Source organism: Neomonachus schauinslandi, chromosome 4 (genome assembly GCF_002201575.2).
Source record: "Neomonachus schauinslandi chromosome 4, ASM220157v2, whole genome shotgun sequence".
NCBI lineage: Eukaryota > Metazoa > Chordata > Mammalia > Carnivora > Phocidae > Neomonachus > Neomonachus schauinslandi.
Window position 1 is genome coordinate 19,697,471 of NC_058406.1, and position 23,383 is coordinate 19,720,853.

Here is a 23,383-nt window from a genome sequence, read left to right on the forward strand (position 1 = left end):
GGCTGGGTGCTCTATCCTGTCTCCTGCTCTGTGTATCGGTCAAGCAGATTGGACAGAAAGGGCAGTATCACAGCCGAGATGACCAGGCAGTCATCTATCTTTGTACTTGCAACTATGGTCATGTTAGGATATAGAACATCAGCCAAGAACCAACAGAACATAAGGTGGAGTGGGCACTGCCCACAGAATTCAAGACAGAGGCCCTGCCTGCCCCCCCCCCCAACCCAATCCATTTAAGATAAGCTGCTCTGAGCTGTCACCCTCTGCCCCCACCCTCATCCTGTGGAGGGAGGAGTTTGCATGACTGGTTATGGGGTGTATTTTATGGGGGTAGAGCCGGGATTCAATCCCAGAAGGTAACTCCTAAGTCTTTGCTTTCCATGATCCAGGCTGCCTGAAGACTGCAGGCAGGCAGGAACAGGCCCAGGCAGGGGTCAGGCCAGCAAGGGATCCAGGGTGACGCGGACACCACGGCCCAGTGAAATGCACATGGTCCAGGAACCAGTCAGCCGAGGTGGGAGGAGCCAGCGTGGCCCAGCCTCCTCCAAAGGGGGTCCTGCTTCCCCTCTTCAGCTGTGGGCTGTACTGGGCCGGTCGGGGTTAGCAGTACACCTGGAGCAGCGGCGCTCCCGACGAGTCTGTGTCTGTGCCCTGGAAGGATGAATCGTGGCTGGCTGGGTATCCTGAGGAGAAGGGAAGAGGAAACAGGCTCAGAGAGGGGAAGGAGCTCATCCAGGGACCGTGGGCAGGGAGAAGCCTGCTGAGAACGAGCAGAGTGGGACTCAAGCCTGGGTCAGTCTGATCTCAGTCTGATCCTGGCCGGGTGACCCACTCAGCTTCTTGACCTCTCTGAGCCCCAGGCTTGCTGTCTGTTAAAGGGTAGTGACCCCACTCCTGGGAGTTTAGGAAGACCTAAGAAGGCAGCAGAATGCACACGGGTGCCTTTTCAGCACTAGTGGATGGCCTCCGCCCTTCACTGTCCTCCCCAGTGACGCGGGGAGCTTAGATGCAACTTCGGAGCACCTGCCCCCTTCTGGTTCAGGGGCAGCTCCCTGAATGTCTCCTAAGTGAACCCTTTAAGCCAGCTTGCAGGATTAGGATGGGGTCTGTGGCTGCTCAGGCTTCTGGTCCCTTTCTGACCCCAGCCTCACCCACCCCAGAGGAAGCTGGGAGAGGGGCATGGCGGGGGGGGGGGGGGGCTGAGGGCAGTCCCCTCTGTCTGTACTCATCAGGTCAGGACCAAACCTGGGGCTCCATAAGGCCTCAGCTTCCTGGCGATGGCATCTGCAGTGGTCTCCTGGGAGATCTGCACTGTGAGTTCTAGGGAGGGAACAGGAGGGGGCAGTGGTCATTATCACATCCTTTTAACCCTACCCCCGCTTCAGCTCCCAGCCTGATGAGGGAGGGGTCACCTACCTGGGCCAGGCTTGAGAAACAGTGTTTAAAACAAAGACACAGACAACTTGCGTGTGCGCATGCGTGTGCGTGCGTGCATGTGTGTGTTTGTGCGTGTGTGTGCAGTGGTGGCTGGGTGGAGGATTTGGTTAGGCCAGGGCCGAGGTCCAGATTCATATGGGATTTCGTTATATTAACCAGGCTAGGCCTGCAAGCTCTGGCAGGTGGTAGCGGGGGACAGAGGGTCCTCTTAGCAGACACAGAGGAGTCGAGAACAGGGAGGAAAAGGACAGAGGAGAGCAGGGACTGGCTGAGGGGTGGACCCACAGTGGCCACAGACCCAGTGCAGCCCTCCCTTGGCCAGAGCCTCCTTCACTCCGCCCTTCAACCATGTGGAACCCCACCTACCATCCTGGCTGAGCCCTGAGCCCACCATGGTCTCGTGGCCACTGTCAGGGGCAGCAGCAGGGGCCGCACCCCGCGTGGAGCGCCCCTCTGCGGTCTGCGGGCGGGCTCGGCTCTTGCGGGTACTGATGCGAATGATGCCGCGAACCAGGCGGCCCTCAGCATCCTGCTCATCCAGGTGGTAGTCCTGGGTGATGCTGCTGATAAGGTCCGAGATCTTACTGGTCTTCTCCAGGAACACAGTGTCTGATGTGCACTTGGCCAGCTCGTCAATCTGGTGTACGCTGAACAGCTCTGTCAGCTTCTTGAAGATGAGCACATCAATCTCTCGGCTGGACATGGAGCCGCTTCCTATCTCGGGCAGGTCCAGGTCCGACTCATGGAAGGAGTAATATTCTTCGGAGCCACGGGGGCTGCTGGCAAGGGTGCTGGGCAGGCTGTGCCGCATGGGTGGGGGTTCAGCCAGTGGCTCCTTGTAGCAGGAGTCCGCATCAGGGGCTGGGGAGGTGGCGCTGCGGTAGGGATACACAGGGATGCCTTTGAGCTTGACGTCAGGGTAGCTGAAACTGCTACCCATGGTTGACTTGAGCCGTTGGCCATCCCGCCGACTGGGAGGTGCACGGTCGGGGCTGGGGGGCACTCCATTGTGTTCTTTGGCCCAGTTGGCTTCAGCAGCCCCCTCAGGGGAGTCCCCAGCAGACAAGCAGGGGCTGCAGCCCCGCATGCAAGCCCCACAACGCTGGAGGCAACTCCGGCAGCGGCGGAAGCAGAAGGCAGCCTGGCACCAGTCCCACACCCAGGGTCGCCAGAGCAGGCAACAGGCTGGGGGCTCGGCAGCAGGCTCAGCAGAGCCAGAGATGAAGGTAAGGCTCTCGGGCCCATGGTAGCCAGGGTCCTTGGGGTCTGGCCTGCGGGTGCGGCGGCTTGGTGGGGGTTGGGATGGCTCATCAAAAGTCTCCAGGCATAGTTCTGTTGGCCGCTCCCAGGGTCCCAAGCGTGGGGGCCCAGATGATGGGCGGGGGTGTCCAGGGCGGGGCATGGCTCATTGCATGATTTGTTACAGCCAGGCACCTATAGAGGAGAGGCCGGGAAGGAGTCAGGTTCAAGGGTGCAGTTATGCCCATGAACCCTCACCTAGTGTCCCTCCCTCCCCAAAGAAGAAATTCTGTCTCTGGTCTAACCTACATGTCAAAACTTCCCGGGACAGGGCGCCTGGGCGGCTCAGTCAGTCAAGTGTCTGACTCTTGATTTCGGCTCAGGTCATGATCTCAGGGTCCCGGGATCAAGCCCCGCATTGGGCTCCACGCTCAGTGCACAGTCAGCTTGGGATTCTCTCTCTCCCTCTCCCTCTGCCCCTCCCTCTCAAATAAATAAATAAACCTTTAAAAAAAAAAAAGTCCTGGGTATTATATAAGACTGATGAATCACTCACCTCTACCTCTGAAACTAATAATACATTCTATGTTAATTAATTGAATTTAAATAAAAATTAAAAATTTTTTAAATGTCCTGGGACTTCACACCTAGGGATGTGGTGGGATGGCTACTATTGAAAAAGCAGAAAATGACAGGCCCTGGAGACGTGGAGACGGAGGAGCCCTTGGAGAACGGTGCAGCCGCTGTGGCAGACAGCACGGCAGTGCCTCCAAAAATTAGACACAGGACGGCCATGTGACCCCACAATCCTAATTCTGGGTATATACCCCCCAAAAGGCTGGAAAGCAGGGGCTGAAACAGACATTTGTATGCTAGTGTCCACACAGCAGCATTATTTGCAACAGGCAAAAGGTGGAAACAACCTAAATGTCCACGGACAGATGAATGAATAAAACATGACGTATACATACAACAGAATATTAGTCAGCCCTAAAAAGCAATAAGATTCTGATATGTGCCACAACATAGATGAGCTTTGAGACATTATACTAAGTGAAATAAACCTGACACAAAGTACACGTATTGTATGGTCCCACTTATATGAAATATCTAGAATAGTCAAATTCTTAGGACAGAAAGTAAAATGGTGGTTGCCAGGGGCTGGAGGCAGGGGGAAATGGGAAGTTAGTGTTTAATGGGTAGAGTTCCACTTTAGGAAGATGAAAAAGTTCTGGAGATGGATGGTAGTGATGATTACACAACACACAACAGTGTGAATGTGTTCAATGCCACAGAACTGTAGAATTAAAACGGTAACAAAAAACTTAAAATGGTAAATTTTATGTAATGTATATTTTACCACATGGAAAGAAAAATCTCCCGAGATCTCACTTTCTGGGGAATGGTCTCCCCCAGTTTATTCCCTCTGTTGGTAATCCTACCCAACAGAGTCTCTGAGGCTCTCAACACATGCCTTTCCATGTGACTTGCTACAGAACCCGACCATTACTACCTTCCCTTCCCCTCTTCCTTCAAATCAGTCATGGGAATGTGACAGTTCCCCTGTCAGTGTTTCAGACCGGCTCAGATTTGCTCTCCTAGCAATATTTAAAACCAAGCACTCTTTTGCTTCCTTCGATTAGACAAGAAAGCCAAGCCACAAAATGTACCTTCTTTCCCTTCCTGACTTGGTTGCTAGCAGGCTCAGAGTGAAGACTTCCTTTATCCCATAATCACTGAGCCCAGCCCCATGTGAGGCGCCGTAAAACTAAAGATGAATAAACTAGAGACCCTGTTCTTGTGATTCACTCATGGTTTTGTAGGAAAAACAGATGCTTAAAAGCTCCTAAGTTGGAATGTGTAGGATTTAGGAGGCATTATGGGAGTGAATAACTATGCCTGAGGGAGTCAGGGAACATTACATAGTGATATGTGTGGAAGGTCCTCGATCCCATGCAGGGGTTTGCCACACAACAACCTGGATTTTCTGCAACGCTGATCCCTTATCTTTTTATCCCTGATTTAATGGCATTGGGGGTCCTAGAACTAGTGATGTGTGAGGAGCCTGGGAGTGGGCATCAGAATATCTGTGTTCTAGGGGCGCCTGAGTGGCTCAGTTGGTTAAGCGACTGCCTTCAGCTCAGGTCATGATCCTGGAGTCCCGGGATCGAGTCCCGCATCAGGCTCCCTGCTCAGGAGGAAGTCTGCTTCTCCCTCTGACGCTCCCCCCTCTCATGCTCTCTCTGTCTCTATCTCATTCTCTCTCTCAAATAAATAAATAAAATCTTTAAAAAAAAAAAAAAAAGACAATATCTGTGTTCTAGTCCCAGTACTGGCTCTAACAGACAACGTGCTTTGAACAAATAAGTGCCACCTCTTTAAACAGGGCCACGATCGGGGTGCCTGGGTGGCTCAGTCGTTAAGCGTCTGCCTTCAGCTCAGGTCATGATCCCTGGGTCTTGGGATCGAGCCCCGCATCGGGCTCCCTGCTCAGCGGGAGGCCTGCTTCTCCCTCTCCCACTCCCCCTGCTTGTGTTCCCTCTCTCGCTGTCTCTCTCTCTGTCAAAATAAATAAATAAAATCTTAAAAACAAAACAAAAAAAACCAGGGCCATGATCATCTCTCACCCAGGTACTGTCAAGGCTCCCATTCTGGCCACCTCCATTCCCTTCTACTTGCTGCAGCCAGAGAGAACTTAAAAAATCTGGAGAAACCTGGCAGATTGCACTGTAACCAAATGATCGAAGTTAACATCATCAATAATGGAATGAACTGACATCATGTGCCTCCTGATATTCTGCACTAAGAAGGATACTACATCACTTAAGAAGTATGACTGCCCAAAATGCACAACCTAAACATAATCATGAGGAGACATCAGGTAAGTCCAACTTAAGGGAATGACAATAAATGCAATGTGTGATCCTTGATTGGATCCTGGATCAAGAGGAAAAATAGGAAACTGGATAATGTGGATAAGTGATGAAATTTTAGAGTAGACTGTATATTATTTAATAGGAATATGCCAATGTTAAATTTCCTGAATTTGATTACTACGGTTATATAAGACAATGTTCTAATTCTCAGGAAGTATATACTGGAGCATGATATCAGCAAGCTAATCTCAAAAGTTTCCCACGAAAATCAGAAGGTGCATGTGTCTCAAGAAAGAAAGGGAGGGAAGGAAGGAATGTTAGCCATGGCGACTGGTAAGAGGATACAGGAATTCTTTATTCCTGCAATTATAGAATTCACTCCCCTGGCCCCATTCAGCACTCCTTCTCCAAGGCCCCTCCAGCTCCCCAAGTCAGACGGGAACCCCTCTCTTCACAGCTTCTTGCTGGACTCTGTCAGCTGGGTCAGCCTTGAACCCACTGTTTGAAGATAAGCCTATATGACCCCAAGGGGCAGATGTCTGACTCCCTTCTGCCTCAGTGTCAGAACAGGGTTGGGTACAGTAAGTGCTTGAGGGGACTGACACATTCTGTGTGACCTCAGAGTAGAACCAGGACCATTGGGTAGGAAGAATAATGACTTAGGCTCTAGGCTTACCAGAGTGGGGGTAGCAGCAGGCTCAGGGAAGGAGGGTGAAACCCCCTCTCCAAAGGTGTGCACACAGAAATTGTAATACCTGGAAGTCCCTCACGATCCAGACAGGCTAGTGGTTAAAAACCTTTGCCTTGGTTTGAGCAATGTGGGGGTGAGTATGGACTCATTCATTCACTCAATTAACAAATATTTAGTGAGGGCCTACTGAATGCCAGAAACTGTTCTAAATTTGGTGGACACAGTGGTAAAACAGACAAAATTCCCTAATCTCAGGAGTCTGCATTCTAGTGAATGAGTTAATTACTGACCACTTACATTGTTCTATGTGCTGTGAATGTATTAAACCAATTCTCACAACCTTATCTGCAGGTATTATTGTTGTTGTTGTAATTATTACTATACATCAAGAGGCCCAGATAGGTTAAGTAAATTGTTCAAGCCACACATCTATTTGTCCCCAAGCAGCCTGGCCCAGATTCTTACCCACTACCTCATCCCATCTATTACTTGGGAGGAAGTGGGCAAAGTGGCCAGCTGCCAGCTCCGTGGACAAGCCTGTACCCATGGAGGGACCAGATAGGAAGCCCTGAGTCTTCCAGGCTTAGGCCTGGAAGGAGGAGATTGTGTGACTCTACACTGTTGGAACCACATTGAGCTCTGGGGTACCTGGGGTTTGTAAAAACATCAAGGAGTTACTGATGATGGTCTGGGTCACTCCTTCTCTACCTCCAAGGCTTAAGGATTTGCTACTATTCATTAAATTCACCCACCAAAAAGTTATTGAGCACTACCACGTGCCCAGCAAAGTGCTAAATGCTGGGGAAACAGCAGTGAATGGGCCAGAAACAGGCTACGGCCCAAGAGGACTTTCACTTTACCTAACAGTCGCACGTGCTCTGTAAGTATTACAACTCCACTTTACAGATCAGGAAGCTGAAGCTCAGAAGTGACTTCCCAGAGACAACCAGCTGGAAAGGGATGGAACAGGATTTGTACTGTGCTCTACCAGACTCTGGAGCCCATGTACTTTGTTTTGTGTCACATACCTGGAATGCGGGTGAGATAGAAGTGGGGAGCAAGACCTAGGGTAAGGACAATGGCTTGTCTCAGTTTCCCCCACCCCTCTAGGTCCAGAACCCTCATGAACTCAGCCCATTTTTTCCAGGCTCTATCTTCCCCTAGCTGCTGCTGCCCCCACCTCCCAAACCCTAGGAACACTGGTCACTTGGTTGAGTGAGGGGAGGGCCCCTGCTCCTATTGTGTGGCCTGGAGCAAGACTCTGGGCCTCAGTTTTCTCCTCTTTAAAGGGGAGAGAAGAGTGAGAGAGGAGTATCTTCCTGGGCCACTGTGAGGTTTAAATGAGATATTCCGCGCAGGTTGCTTAGTGTGGTGCCTGGCACGTGGGAGGGGCTTGGACGCTGGGCACCCCAAGTCACTGCAGGGATCTTCCTCAGAGTCAGAAGGTCCTAAGTCTGCCCTCACCAAACTTCTCTTGATGCTCTTCCCCTTCCCTAGTCCCTGAGAAGACACACACACACACACACACACACACACACACACACACACACACAGGGGTCTGTCTCTGTACCATCCCCCTCCTCCAAGGTCCCCAGGACAGGCGCCACCCCCGTACCCAGCCTAGTCTTGCACACCCGGCCGAGAGGGGCACCCCAGCCCTGCTCGGGAAACAGCCTTCTGCTCTCGCACCCGGCATCCCCGCACCCTCTCTTTCCTGCCCCAAAGGCTCAGCCCGCGACTCCGGCATCCGGGGGCACCTACTCCCGAGGCAAGGGAGAACCAGACCCCGGCACTGCCCCTCCGATCAGCACAGCCCCTACACCAGCAGTGCCCTCGGAGCGAGCACCACCCTCTCCAGCTGCAAGGGCCCCCCGCCTGCGGGTAGACGCAGCCCCTCTCCCGCCCTGACACCTTTCCTGTGGGTGTGCACGGCGCCCCCGCCTCCTCCCGACCCTGCCTCCCTCAGCCAGCACGGCTCCCGCCCCCAGCCAGCGCAGCCCCGGGGGCGACCGCGGCCCCCCCACCACATTCTGCCCGCCCAGCCCGGGCGCCCGCTCGGGCCGCTCCCCGGCCCGGCCCGCGCACCCCGGAAGTGGGAGGGTGGCGCCCGAGGAACCGGCCCCGGGACCCTCCCCCGCCCAGGCGTAGCCTCGGGGGTCTCTCCACACCAGTGCCGCCGTGCTTCGCCCCCCACGGGCCCGCGCGGGACTTACCTGTCCCGCCAGGTGAGCCGCCTCCGGCTCGGCCCCTCCCCCCGCCCCCCTCGCCGCTCACCTGGAGCACAGGTAAGCGTCTCGCGGGAGCGCCGCACGGGCCGCCGCTGGGGACACACTTCCTGCCTCCGCGAAGCGCCGCCGCCGCCGCCGCCGCCGCGCACCTGGGCGGAGGCCTCGCCCTGAGCGCGCGCGGGGGGGCGCGGGGGGCGGTGTTGAGGGGGCGTGGTTCACCGCGGCCAGGCTGGGGCGCTGGGCCTACCGACAAGAAGCCGTGCTCAGCCTGGTCTGGCTAAGCGAGGCGGGCAGGGTAGACCGACGCTGGTGGTTCAGTCTCCTCTTCTGTTAAATGGGCAGGTAGTCCTAGCAGTCTCTGCGCACCTGGGGAGCCCTTGCCAGTTCTTAAAGGCGCAGCTCCAAGGGCATATAACTCCTGGGACGCCTTCCCTGGCCCCTAGGCCTGTCTGGTTTCCTGTTATATAGAACAGTTCTCTGTACTTCGTTATCATAATACTCAGCACGCAGTCTTCTTGTCTTCTGAATTCTCCTTTTCTGACTCGAGGACAGGGTCTGGTCTTGTTCCCAGTGCTCGTGGTGCCCAGCTTAGGACCGGCACATATTAGGTGCTCAGCAGATATTCTCATTTGAATGAACCACTGAGTTCACCGATTTCTACCTTTGCCCTGAGATAGAATAGGGGGTGTGCATCCTCTGCTCGCTGGTTAATTCACCTGTTTGGGGAAGTCTGCAGGGGAGATCAACTCCTTCTATTCTGGGGCCTAGAAATAGGGTGGAGGAGGGGGCTGGGCTGTGCAGTCCGAAAGACACATCGTGGAGCGGCAGAGGTGATCAAAATGGGCCATGATTACCACTTCCCATGGTGTCTCTGCAAGAGGCAACATCACTGGGTGACTAGAAGTCAGGGCTCAGATTATCTTGGGTTCCTGCTCTCCTTAATAACAACTTAATAATAACAATAGCACCAATAAATAAGTGACTTTCCTTTTTTTTTTTTTTAAACAAGTGACTTTCAAGGAGCATCTCCAGGACGCATGCTTGCATAGTATTACTTAATCCTCCCACTAGTCTGTGAGGTGGGTCAGGTGTTATTCCCATTTTATGGATATGGAAACTGAGGATAAGGAAGGGAAAATTATTTGTTCAGGCAATTGGAAAAAACCGTGTGACTTTGGGCAAGGCACTTCCCTTCTCTAAGCCTCATCTGTGAAGATAATAGTACCTCTCTCCAACTGGGAGAATTAAAAAAGATAATGGATGCAAAGTGAGATAAAAGATATGTGGAGAGATCTTTGCGGCAAGGATTGGTAGGTGGGAGGAATTCAGCACTGCCGAGGCCTCTCCCCTTCAGATGTTCCAGATACACAACCTCCCAACCCTAGACGGAGATACTGCTAACTAGAATTATAGAGCCCTTTGTCTGCCTTGTTTGGGTCCCAAGCCCTCCCCTTGTCCAGCCAGGGTGGAACACTCCTTGGAAGATGATGCCCATGGCAACTGGGGGGTTTCCCTCCCTGTCTCATCTCTGAGGGCACCATCATCTCATTCTGTGGGTGCCTTACCATGTGCACACAGTAGAGTTCAATTCCACCAGAAACCCTCCACAACTCCCACCACATCTTGTCCACATTCTCACCTAGAGGCAAGTAGTACGATGTATCCTCATTTGGAGCCCAGAAAGTGAGTCACATTGTGTATAGCTGAACGTCTGTGTATCCTAAGACCCAGGAAGTCCATTCCTGGGTACAGCCACAAGAATTGCACACATACAGGGTGCCTGGGTGGCTCAGTTAGATTAAGCATCAGACTCTTGATTTCAGCTCAGGCCATGATCTCAGGGTCCTGGGATGAATCCCGGTGTGGGTTCTGTGCTCTCCCCCTGCCCCTCTCCTCACTCATGCATGCTCTCTTTCTAAAATGAATAAATAAGGAGCACCTGGGTGGCTCAGTCAGTTAAGTGTCTGCCTTTGGCTTGGGTCATGATCCCAGGGTCCTGGAATCGAGTTCCACATCGGACTCCCTGCTCATTGGGAAGCCTGCTTCTCTCTCTGCCCCTGCCCCCTCGTGTTCTCTCTCTCTCTCTCTCTTGCAAAAACAAATAAAAATACTTAAAAAAATAAAAAATAAATAAAATAAATAAATCTTAAAAAAAAAAAAAGGCACACATAAACCAGGAGCCATGTATAAGAATGGTAGTAGAAACATTGTTCATGGTATCCTCAAACAAAAAACACTCAAATGCCATTGACAGGAAATAAAGAAAAGTGGAATAATTATACAACAGTAGAAAATGAATGAAGGGCACCTGGGTGGCTCAGTTGGTTAAGCTACTGCCTTCGGCTCAGATCATGATCCTGGGGTCCCAGGATCGAGTCCTGCATCTGGCTCCCTGCTCAGCAGGGAGTCTGCTTCTCCCTCTGACCCTCCCCCCTCTTGTGCTCTCTCTCAAATAAATCCCTAAATCCCTAAATAAAATCTTAAAAAAAAAAAAAAAAAAGAAAATGAATGAAAAACAGCAATGCGGCTGAATCATGGTGAAATAATATTGAGTGGAAACTGTTAAGTCCTGGGGCGCCTGGGTGGCTCAGTCGTTAAGCATCTGCCTTTGGTTCAGGTTATGATCCCCGGGGTCCTGGAATCGAACCCCGCATCGGGTTCCCTGCTCAGCGGGAAGCCTGCTTCTCCCTCTCCCACTCCCCCTGCTTGTGTTCCCTCTCTGGCTCTCTGTCAAATAAATAAATAAAATCTTAAAAAAAAATGTTAAGTCCCTCAGGGCTGACTCAGTTGGAAGAGCATGTGACTCTTGATCTCAGTGTTGAGTTCCAGCCCCATGTTGGGGGTAGAGATTACTAAAAAAAAAAAAAATTAATTAAGAAAAAAATGCAAGTCCCAGAAGAGTATAGATGGAATGGTATTCGTTCTGTAAAATTCAAATAAAACCACAACTACTATGTTTCGGCATAATATTGGGTTGAACTATATGAAGTTGCTGGGTTGTGACCTGTTTTGACCTATAAAAATGGCAAATTCATAAGGCCCAGCCTAATTTATGTATGCCAAAAAAAAAAAACCTACTAAAAAAACAAACAAAAGAATGAAGAACACAAAATTCAGAACACTGACTACCTGGGGGTGTGGGGGGAACAGTAAATAGATTTAACTTTTAGTGATGTTGTAGTTCTTGGGTTGGATGATAAGTTCAAGTACCTTCATTTTATCATGAATGAATGAATGAAAAAATAGAAATTTATGCTCTAAATAGTGAAGGCTGTTGTCACTTGCAAAGTTCTCAAGGTAGCAAAAATGTGAGAGTCTAGAGTCTTAGTTTTTCCCCCATTCATGTATTCATTCTTTATTTAAAGGTTAAGGTATATTTTACCTTATAATTCACCTTTTTAGTGTAGTTCTGTGGGTCTTTAATTTTTTTTAAAGATTTTATTTCTTTATTTGTCAGAGAGACAGCACAAGCAGGGGGAGCAGCAGAGGGAAAGGGAGAAGTAGACTCCCCACTGACCAAGGAGCCCGAAGCGGGACTCGATTCCAGGACCCTGGGATCACAACCTGAGCCAGAGGCAGACGCTTAACCAACTGAGCCACCCAGGCTCACCCCTTGAGTCTTTAAATGTTCATGCAATTGCATGACTACCACCACAATCATGATTTACTTAAAAATAAAATCTTAAAAAAAAAAAAGAATGAAATTCTGATACATGCTACAGGGTAGATGAATGTTTTTTAAGGTTTTATTTTTAAGTCATCTCTATACCCAACATGAGGCTCAATCAAACCTACAACTCCGAGATCTAGAGTTGCATGCTCCACTGACTGAGCCAGCCAGGCGCCCCAGCACAGATGAATCTTGAAGACATTATGCTAAGTGAAATAAGCCAGACACAGAAGGACAAATACTGTGATTCCACTTATATTAAATATTTAGAACAAACTCATTTATAAATACAGAGATTAGAGGTTACCAGGGGCTGGAGGGAGGGGGTAAATGGGAAGTTATTGCTTAATGGGTACAGAGTTTCTATTTGGGATGATGAAAAATTTTGGAAATAGATCATGGCAATGGTTGCACAACAGTGTGAATGCAACTAATGCCACATTGTACACTTAAAAGTGGTTAAAATGGCAAATTTTATGTTTTTGTATATTTTCTTTCTTTCTTTTTTGTTTAAGATTTTATTTATTCATTTGAGAGAGAGAGAGCAGGAGCAGAGGGGAGAAGCAAACTCGCAAACTCCCCACTGAGCAGGAAGCCCAACGCGGGGCTCCATCCCACGACCCTGAGATCATGACCTGAGCCGAAGGCAGATGCTTAACCATCTGAGCCACCCAGGCACCCCTATATATTTTCTTTTACCATAATAAAAAAAAAATTGATGACCCTTTTTTTTTTAAAGATTTATTTATTTGAGAGAGAGAGAGAGAGAGAGAGAATGCACAAGCAAGTTGGGGAAGGGGCAGAGGGAGAGGGAGAGAGAATCTCCGCTGAGCGAGGAGCCCAATGTGGGGCTCTATCCCAGGACCCTGAGATCATGACCTGGGCTGAAGAGTCAGATGCTTAACTGGCTGAGCCACCCAGGCATCCCAATGACCCTCTTTGAAACAAAACAACATACCTTATGGGTCCAACATTCAGTATAACAAAGGAAAGAAGTCTATTGGAGTGAATTTTCCAGATAACAACCAACCTCTCCTGTGTACTTTCCTTTACAGTTTACAAAGCAAACACTTAAATTTGATCCTTACAGAGCCCGAGGTAGGCATTGTCATATTCATTTTACAGATGGGGAAACTGAGGCTCATTAAGGTCCCAAGGCCATACTGTGACAGAGCAGTACCCAGTCCTCTGGTTCCCAGTGTCGTGCTCCTCACTATGACCTCCTCCCAGCCCTCAGGGCTGTGTTTGGACTTCTTTCTAAGCAGAAAGGTGTGCCTTTCTTTCTTTCTTTTTTTTTTTTAAGATTTTATTTATTTATTTGACAGAGACACAGCGAGAGAGGGAACACAAGCAGGGGGAATGGGAGAGGGAGAAGCAGGCTTCCCGCGGAGCAGGGAGCCCGATGCGGGGCTCGATCCCAGGACCCTGGGATCATGACCTGAGCCGAAGGCAGACGCTTAACGACTGAGCCACCCAGGCGTCCCAAGGCGTGCCTTTCTAACCAGAGCCCACTGAGCTCAGTTTTCCCTCTTGGCCATGACCAGGGGCCATCATCTGTTGCTTTACTCTGTTTGATGTCTGCTTTTCTGATCTCCTTCCTCAGCCACCATTCAGGCTCTTTGGCTGGTAACAGACTGTGGGGGAAGAAGGAGATGTCAAAACAGCTGGGGTTCTGGCTTGTGCCACCGGCTGGCTGCCTGGAGAAGACTGAGGAGGGCAAGTCTGGGGTGCAAAAGTATAAACTTGGAGTTAGATTTTTTGAATTTGAAGATTTGTGAGATAGTCAAAAAATATCACAATTGTATATGTAGATGGCATTCATATTTAGAAACTATAAGATGTGCAGCTTTGGTCATGGGCAAGAGCAGTGGGGTCAGGGGAGTGTGGATCAGGCTGCTGGGGTGTCTGCTGCCAGCCTCTGGTGTGTGTCTCCCATAGGGGGCACTAGGGGGCAGCATGCAACAGTGGAAATTGCCAGAACTTCAGAGCACCGGTTTAGCTGCTCTATGCATTTAAGTTCTTGGAACCTCAGCATGTCTCATCTGAAAATGGGTTTCATGTGAGGCAGGATAGTATGGTGGTTCAGAGTGCGAATTCTGCAGCCAGAGGGCCTGAATTTGTGCCCCTGTTCTGCCACTTGCTGGCTATGTGACTTTGGCCAAGTTACTGAACTTCTATGTGCCTCAGATACCTTATCTATAAAGTGAAAGTAGCAATAGTTTCACGTGGTGATTACAAAAGAGGCTAGCACGTAGTAAGTGCTAAGTAGATGATAGCTATATCATTTTAACCCCTTCTTCCTTCTCTGCCTCCCCAGCCGTGCCAGGGCCAGGACTCTCTGAGGGTTAGGGTTAGAAGGGCCACCGCCTCTGAGAATAAGCAGGAAAACAAATTATTGCTGCTGCCTATGAGCACCTGTTAGGTGTTAGGTGTATTCTGTGCTTTATTCCATATAATTCTCACCATCACTCAGTGAATAGGTCCCAAATCCCCACTGTATGGCTAAGAGAACAGAGGCTCAGAGATTTAAGGTCACACAACCAGTAAGTGGTAGAGCCCAGAGTTGATTCTGCACAGAGATCCTGAGCTGTTGCAGAGGCTCCTCTGGGTCCCCCAGAAACTGGGTCCTGGAGGTTGTTCTAGGCCCCAGCAGAGCGGGGGGGATCTCCCGCAAGAATCCCCTGCTGTAATCAGCTCCAGTTCTGCTCACCAGGTCCCTATTGCTCAGGTAGGATTTCCTGAAATTCTGAGTGGAATAAATGGAATGGAACCAGCGAAAGGGAACCCCTCGGGGTGGGAAGGAGACAGAATGGTGGAGGATGAGTAGAATTGGAATATGGCAGTTGAGGCCGTCTTGGCTCCTCTGATTAGTCAGATGTGCTGTATGGGTCGGACAAGGGGCCAGTGAGTTGCCTCTCCCCTTTCCTTCATTGGCCAAAGGGTGGTGTGTCCTGGAGGCTGAGGAGAACCTGGAAAGTCTGGAAGTTACGCTGGGGAGTGAGGGCCAGTGAGCTGAGGTCTGGGCTGGGAGGATGATGTACATAGAGGTGCACCTGGAGCCCTGGGATTCTAAGGAGCTGGGCTGCGGTGGCTTCTGGAACTCGAGGTTAGACTGTTGGGTGGGAAATCCCGGGTCCGCTTGACACTGGGGATTCTTGGGGCTCCCTGGCTTCTGCTAGCCGAGCAGCCGTTGCTGGGCCCGGAAGGAGCTGCAGGCTGAGGAGCCATCCTGTACCAGGTTGAGGCAAAGGCTGTTTCTTTGGTCCTGAATGTGGTTGCAGTAGAAGTATTTTCTGCAGAGTCCTTGTGTTCAAAGTACCTTCATCCATTTCCCTGGAAATGAGGCCCGTGAGGGGAGTGACCTTAGCTGGGATCGTATAGTGAATAAGCAGCAGGCCCTGGAGGGGGTGGGCCTCTTCTCCCACACTGTGCTCTGTGTGGTGGCAAGAGAGGCCTGGGTTCCAGCCCTGCCTTTATCAGCTAGTGCCTTGGTGAGCTGGGGCAAGCGGCTCAGCCTCTCTGGACTTGAGTTTCCACATCAGTAAAATCCGTTTATTCATTGCACCCTTTTATTGTTTATCCTCCACCTCAGCCCTGGTACTGCTCCCTCACTCTCCTCACACATACACACACACACACACAAGTGCGTGCGCGGTGGGGCACGGACACCCAGGACCAACGCTGAGGCTCTGGTCTCTCACAGGGAACACCAGTCAGCTCTGGCCACTGAACACCAGCCCTACTTTCTGGCCCTCCCCTCCAGCCAACCTCACATCCTCTGTTAAGCCTTCCTGGAGAGCTCCCAGCTTGAAGGCTGCCTTCCTGAGCTAACCCCACAGGCTGCCTGAGCCCCTCTGTTGCCCTTGACCTCTTCTGCTGTTTTCCCTGTCCCCGATCGGAGCTCCCAGAGGGCAAAGTCTGGTCTGATTCATTTCTGAGTTCCCAGCACCCAGCCCAGGGCAGGGTCCAAAGGCTATGGCCAGGAGTGTTTGTAGAAGGAGTAAGTGAAGGAGGAGGCCCCTCTGACCCCTCTCCTTTCTCAGGCACCCATGACCACCACTGTCATCCTCCCAAACTGCTGATGTGGCAGAAAGAGCCCTACGGTGGGGGGGGTCCCACAGACCCAGGATGGAATATCAGCCCGGCCTCTTCCTGTGTGAACATGGGACATGACTTCACTTCTCCAAGCCTCAGTTTCCTCTTCTATAAGTGGCCTTCCATAAGGGGACATGTAAGTTGAGAACAGAAAGACCTAGACAGAAAAACCTAGAGGAAGTCTGCTGGGCAGACTGGTGCAAAGGCCCCAAGGTGGGGATATGCTTGGCATATTCAAAAAACAGAAAGGAAGCCGGCGTTGCTGGGGTGCGGTGAGCAAGGAGGAGAGCCACTGGAGATGGGGAAGGCCACGTGGTTGGCGTTGGACTACATGGGGCATTGAAGGCCATGGAGGACTCTGTGTTTTAGTCTTAGTGATGGGCAACTGACTGGAGGGTCTTGAGCAGGGGTGTGACGTGATCTGACCAAAACCCCAAAAACTTCACCTTGGTCGCCGGAGGGTGACTGGAGGGGCATAAGACTGGAGGCAGGGAGCCCAATGAGGAGGCCGCGGCCATGGTCCAGGCGAGAGATGATGGTAGCCTGGACCAGGGGGCGCCTGGAGATGTGGTGAGAAGTGCTCAGATGTATGATGTATTCTGGGAGTGGATATCATAGGACTGGATGAGGAGGAGGAGGAAAGAGAAGATGCAGGATTGGACCTTGCTTCAATTATCTATTGCTGGGAAAGAAACCATCCCAAAACGTAGTGGCTTAAAACAACAATGATATATTATTTCTGGAAATTCTGTGCTTTGGCTGGGGCCAGCTGGCCAAATCTGCTGGTTTCGCCTGGGGTTGTTCCTGTGGTTGCATTCAGCTGGGGGCAGCTGGGGCTGGATTGCCAAATCACCCAGGACCTCTCTTCACCTGACCTCTCATCATTCAGTTGTCTAGCTGACCATCTTACCGGGGGTAGCTGGCTTCTGAGAGGACAGGGCCCAATGTGCAGGTGCCTGTTGAGTCTCTGCTTCATGCTTCTTGATGTCCCATTGGCCAAAGCAAAGCCATAAAGCCAAGCCCAGAGTCAACATGGGAGGGTACACACACACGGGCATCCATACCTGGAGGCCTGCTTCATGAAAGCCACCAATGTGACTGTTTAGCGCACTCCCCCGGGGTTGTGGCCTGAGGAACTGGGTGAAATTCAAGGGCAGAGGAGAAAAGTCAGGGTTTGCCAGAGGTCCTGGTGCAGTGTCCTGCCCCAAGTGAGACACTGAGGAGGACAGTGGGCCCGGGAGACCAGCGGCAGTGGAGACACAAAGTCCTGGGCAGGTATGGCGAGGCCCGGGTGGGGATAGGAAGGGTGTGGTGATCAAGGGAGAGAACGTGAGAAGTCTCCAGGCCATTCTGTCACTCAGCAGGCATCACTGAGCACCTTCTCTGGGCCTTGCCCCAGCCTGAGCACTGTGCACACAGAGAGGGATGAGACTTGGCATGTGACCTTGGGGAATGCACAGTGTGTGGGGGAGACAGACCATTCCCAGAAGTGGCAACAATGTGAGAGGTGACAGCTTAGTGCTGCAGGGGAAGCTTGTCCAGGGTCCCAGGGGAGGGATTCCAGAGTGGTTCCCAGTGGAGTAGTACTAGAATACATAGTTGGTCAGACAAGATTTGGGGGCTGGAGCAGGTAGAGTCCAGCCTGGGCCCCAGCCTGGGCCAACTGCCTTCCAGGGCTGGCAGTGAAGGGGTGAAAGTGGACCCACCAGTGGTCTCTGGGCAGACCATTTGCTGATACTATTCTTCCCATTTTATGGATGAGCAAACTGAGGTTCGGAGTGAGGAAGTCATTCCATCCAGATCTGGCTCCTCACATCCTGTGCTTTTTTCAACTCTGTTCAATTCTTGCCAAAATCATAGGAAGGTGGGGGAAGGACAGCTTTCTCCTGAGCTTGTAGGAACACCCGTGGAGGCTGGTGTGGGAGCTGAGGCGGGCTGCCCCTCCCCGCTGGGTCCCCAATTTGCGCCACCTCCCCTAAAGCAGGCAGAGCCCTGTGAGGAGACATGAAGGGAGGTGGTGACATGGACTGGAGATGGACAAACCCGACTTGGAGCCCCAGTCTGAGCAGAGAACCCTACTCTTGCCCTCAGGACCCTCCTGTGGAGTCCAGCCCTCAGGGCCCCCCGTCTGTGGAGGTGGGGGAACATAGTCTGAAGGATGAAGGATGGGGCGGGGGACTGTGTGGAAGTTAGGGGTCAGAGGCCAGGGCCAGGGGAGGGCACGGGGTACCTCTGGCTAGCTGGTTCCCTATCAAGTGGGGGAGGGTGGGGGTTGTCAGGTTTAGCCCTGGGGGCTCAGGTACGGAGATGGAGGGAGGCTGGGAGCTTAGAGGCTGGTCTAGCTCAGCCTCAGCCTGAGTGACCTGGAGTTTGTCCCACTGTTCTAGGCTGGTGCCCAGAGTCCCCAGAGCCCTGCCAAGTGGAGCAACCAGTACAGAAACTCAATAACCCAAGAGCTGGCTAGGCCCTAGCAGCCCCACATCGGGGGGAGCCATGTTGTTCCTTCCTCCCAGCTTTTCTGCAGGCAGCAGGGCAGGTGGCTGCTAAGTCCAGGCCTCAGACACCTGAGGGGGGAGGGGTGGAAGAAGATGGAGGGAGGGGGAGGGCAGGTCCTGGCACTGATGCACTCACAGACAAAGCCTCTTTTCCTTGGACCCAAAGTGTTCTGCAGTGGGGCTGGAAGCCAGCCCCAGAGAGAGACTGGGAGCAGAGTGCAGGGGGCAGGTGTGTGTGTGGTGGGGGGGTGAGGGGGAGAGAGGGAGGCTCGGGGGAGGAGAAGGCAGAATCAGAGAAAGGCCTAGAGAAGGAGGTGGAGATAGAGAGTCTGGAAGAGAGAGAAGGGAGAAAAAAGGCAGAAGCAGGTGTTGTGGGTATGAATATGGGTGCATGCATTCAGGTAGGCAAGAAAATATAAAGATTTTATTTTTTAACTTATTTTAGACATATAAAGAGAGTGAGCAGGGGAGGAGCAGAGGGGGGAGGTCTCACTACCCGAGACCTTGAACTGAACCGAAATCAAGAGTCAGACCCTCAGCCGACTGAGCCACCCATGTGCCTGAAAATAGACAAAACCTACTCAGAGCACTCATAGTAGGTTGGGTGTCCCACTCGATCTCAACTCAGTTCTTGATCTCAGGGTTGTGTGTACAAGCCCCATGTTGGCCGTGGAGCCTACTTAAAAAACAAAACAAAACAAAACAAAACAAAACAAAAGTTACTCAGAGCCGTCATTTCATCTGGCCAGTGGAAAATCCAGTCTCCATTGTTGTTGGGCTCCCTCAACCAATGACAGCCCTAAATTTATGATGTTACAGAACTAGGCATGGACAAGGCCCTTCTGTGTGGTCACCTGGCTGGCATGACCCCATTAGGTCTGGTACTGTGTGCCATTCACGGCCAGCCAGGGGCGTGGAATCTTTGGTGATCTGGGGGCCACTTGGGTGGCTCCAGTCAGTGTGGGATCCAGTCTTCAAATGCCACTGGTACCCTTGAGCCCAGGGCCTAGATCCATGCGTTCCCAGGGACTGGGGAGCCTGAACTGCTACTTCCAGCCCCATAGAAAATGCTGGGGAGGGCTCTCCCACTCTGGTCCCTAGAAGCCCTAGACGATTGTCTGTCCCTCTGGGCCCTGAGTCTGGGGATCTGTCCCTTAGCTTAGTCCCTGTTCCTCTGCATCCTACAGCTGAGAAGCCAGGGCCAGCCCAGCAAACCCTCCAGGGCCTGGAGGCTTTAGACCCAGCTGAAGCGCCTGGGGGAGGGTCCCCAGAACCTCCACCAGCCACCCCTGTTGTGATGGGGGGTGGCAGATAGCCAGAGCTGGAGCCTTATCCTGAATGAGCAGGAGGGACCTGACCCAGAGCCAGCAGGCTTCACATTATTCAACACACAGTTAGGGGGTGCCTGCAGTGGGCCGGGCCCCACCCTGGTCGACAAGGCCCCACACAACCTGGTTCTTACACATTGTATTGTAAAAATTTTATTGTGGGGGCACCTGAGTGGCGCAGTCATTAAGCGTCTGCCTTCGGCTCAGGTCATGATCCCAGGGTCCTGGGATCGAGCCCCACATCGGGCTCCCTGCTCGGCAGGAAGCCTGCTTCTCCCTCTCCCACTCCCCCTGCTTGTGTTCCCCCTCTCGCTGTGTCTCTCTCTGTCAAATAAATAAAATCTTAAAAAAAAAAAAGAAGCTTTAAAAAAAATAAAAATTTTATTGTGAATAATATGTAGAAGAATATGTGTGTGTCCATACGTACATACAAAATAATACGGTTGACCTTGAGCATTGCAGGTTTGAACCGTGCAGGTCCACTTACATGCAGATCTTTTTCCATAAGTACAGCATGGCACTGTAAATGTATTTTCTCTTCCTCATGATTTTCTGAATATTTTCTTTTTTCTAGCTTATTTTATTGTGAGAATATAGTATATGAGACAAATAACACACAAAATATTTAGTTGACTGTTTATGTTATCAGTAAGGCTTCCAATGAAGAGTAGGCTATTCGTAGTTAAGTTTTTGGAGAGTCAGAAGTTATACATGGATTTTTGACAGCACCTGACCCCCACACTGTTCAAGGGTCAACTGTATATATATTTATACATGTCTCTATATAAAAGTATATGTACCGTTTATGAGGCGCCTGGATGGCTCAGTCGTTAAGCGTCTGCCTTCGGCTCAGGTCATGATCCCAGGGTCCTGGGATCGAGCCCCGCATCGGACTCCCTGCTCAGCGGGAAGCCTGTTTCTCCCTCTCCCGCTCCCCCTGCTTGTGTTCCCTCTCTCGCTGTGTCTCTCTCTCTCAAATAAATAAATAAAATCTTTTTTTTAAAGATTTTATTTATTTATTTGAGAGAGAGAGAGAATGAGAGACAGAGAGCACGAGAGGGAAGAGGGCAGAAGGGGAAGCAGACCCCCCGCTGAGCAGGGAGCCCGATGCGGGACTCGATCCCGGGACTCTGGGATCATGACCTGAGCCGAAGGCAGTCGCTTAACCAACTGAGCCACCCAGGTGCCCAAATAAATAAAATCTTAAAAAATATATATATATAACGCTGGTAGAAAACAGTGGAAGATATTAAAAAAAAAACAGTATATCTACCGTTTAAAGAGTAAAGATAAAAGGAACATCCAGGGGACGCCTGGGTGGCTCAGTTGGTTAAGTGTCTGACTTTGGCTCAGATCATGATCCCAGGGTCATGGGATCGAGTCCTGCATTGGGCTCCTGCTCAGCGGGGAGCCTGCTTCTCCCTCTGCCTCTACCCCTCCCCGTTTGTGCTCTCTCTGACAAATAAATAAATAAAATCTTAAAAATAAAAAGGAACATCCAGGCACCCACCACTAGTTTAATTGGACATGTCAGTACCTTTGAAGCCCATGTATGGCCCTCTTCTGTTGCTTCTCCTTTTTCATCCTTCCAGAGAAAAATACCATCCTGAAAATCGTGTCCATCATTCCCTTAATGGTGTTAATTGTTTGGGCTGATTTATCCATTGGGCACAGCACCTAAGACCCACAATACTTCTAGAAGCCCATAAAAATGTTCTAATTTCTTTTAAAATCAAAGACGATTGAATGAATGGGTTAACAGCGCTTTATACTTAGGTTCCTAAGAATTTTTAACATAAGTATTATTGAATTATCAAATGCATTTTCTGTATGAATGGAAATGTTTACTTGGTTTTTCTCCACTAGCATGCTAATATGATTAATTCCACTAGTAGATTTTCTAATGTTGAATCAACCTTCCTAGACTAAGCTCAACTTGGTCATGATGTGTGTATTATCTTTTGAACACATTGCTAGATTGAGCTTGCTGATATTTCGTTGAGGGCATTAACATCCATATTCTTTTTTTTTTTTTAAGATTTTATTTATTTATTTGACAGAGAGAGAGACACAGCGAGAGAGGGAACACAAACAGGGGGAGTGGGAGAGGGAGAAGCAGGCTTCCCACTGAGCAGGGAACCAGATGCGGGGATCAATCCCAGGACCCTGGGATCATGACCTGAGCCAAAGGCAGACGCTTAACAACTGAGCCACCCAGGCGCTCCTAACATCCATATTCTTAAGTAACATTGCTCTGTAATTTTTCTTTCTCATACTGTCCTTGACTGTTTTCTTTTTGAAAAGATTTGTTTATTTTTAGAGAAAGAGAGAGAGCGAGCCCACACATGAGCTGAGCAGGGAGAGGAGGGTCAGAGGGAGAGGGAGAGAGAGAATCTCAAGCCGACTTCCCACTGAGCGTAGAGCCTGATGTGGGGCTCGATCCCAGGAGCCTGAGATCATGACCTGAGCCAAAATCAAGAGCCGGATGCTCAACTGACTGAGCCTCCCAGGCGTCCCTGTCCTTGACTGTTTTTGATATAAATTTTTATTTTTCCAGGCATTTGCTGATTTTTACCTTTGTTTTAAGTTCGTTGTCATAAAATTGTCTGTAATATTTTCCTGTTATCTTTTAAATTTCGGCTACTGTTAGTTCCCTAGTCTGTTTTTCAAACCCAACACTGTTTAATTGTGCCACCTTCCTTTTCTTTCTTGATCAGTCTTCCCAGGAATGTCCCAGTTTTGTTCCTGTATCAGTTCAGAATTAGTTTCAGCCAGAAGTAACAGACCTCCCCTCCGCCCCCGCAACTGTTCTATTATCCCCAGAGTGAGGCCCTTGTCTTATGGTCCTTGATGACACCCATCACATCCCCGTTTCTGGCAGCAGGCTGGGGAAAAGGAGTAACAGCTGCTTACCAGCTGAGTGCTCAGGCTTAGTCCTTGGGGCTCTCTCCCTCTCTCCCTTCTTCATCCCATGGTCCCACTAAATACTGCCTATGTCCTAAGAATTTGGAATTCACATCTGCAGCTTGCTCCTCTCTCTCGAGCTCCAGACAGGCAAATTCACGGCCCACTCAAAATTTTCACTTGAATATCTGTCTGATAGGCATTTAGAACTCCACAGGGCCAAAATTTAACTCCCTAGAAAAGAAAAATCCAACCAAAGGCTGGAGCCTCAAAGGGTCCCTTTCTTCTGAATGCTTCCTGATTGCAGCTTGGAATTTGATTGCAACTTGGCTCCCCTTCCCAGATAGAAGGCTCTGCAGCTCCTGGCATGACATCATTTAATGGAGCTCAACCAGCACTTTTTTTTTTTAAGATGTTGTT

At 50.6% G+C, this 23,383-nt stretch overlaps 1 protein-coding gene across 1 annotated transcript; it reads right to left on the reverse strand.

The window, feature by feature from the left end:
• Nucleotides 1–229: 229 nt before the first annotated feature.
• KDF1 (keratinocyte differentiation factor 1) lies at nucleotides 230–8,511 on the reverse strand. Its single transcript, XM_021683598.1, has 4 exons — nucleotides 8,457–8,511; nucleotides 1,804–2,871; nucleotides 1,246–1,320; nucleotides 230–683 (listed from the first exon to the last, which is right to left on the reverse strand). The coding sequence occupies exons 2-4, from the start codon at nucleotides 2,837–2,839 to the stop codon at nucleotides 601–603; spliced, it is 1,194 nt and encodes a 397-aa protein (XP_021539273.1). The 5' UTR covers nucleotides 2,840–2,871; nucleotides 8,457–8,511; the 3' UTR covers nucleotides 230–600.
• Between the last annotated feature and the right edge of the window lie 14,872 nt (nucleotides 8,512–23,383).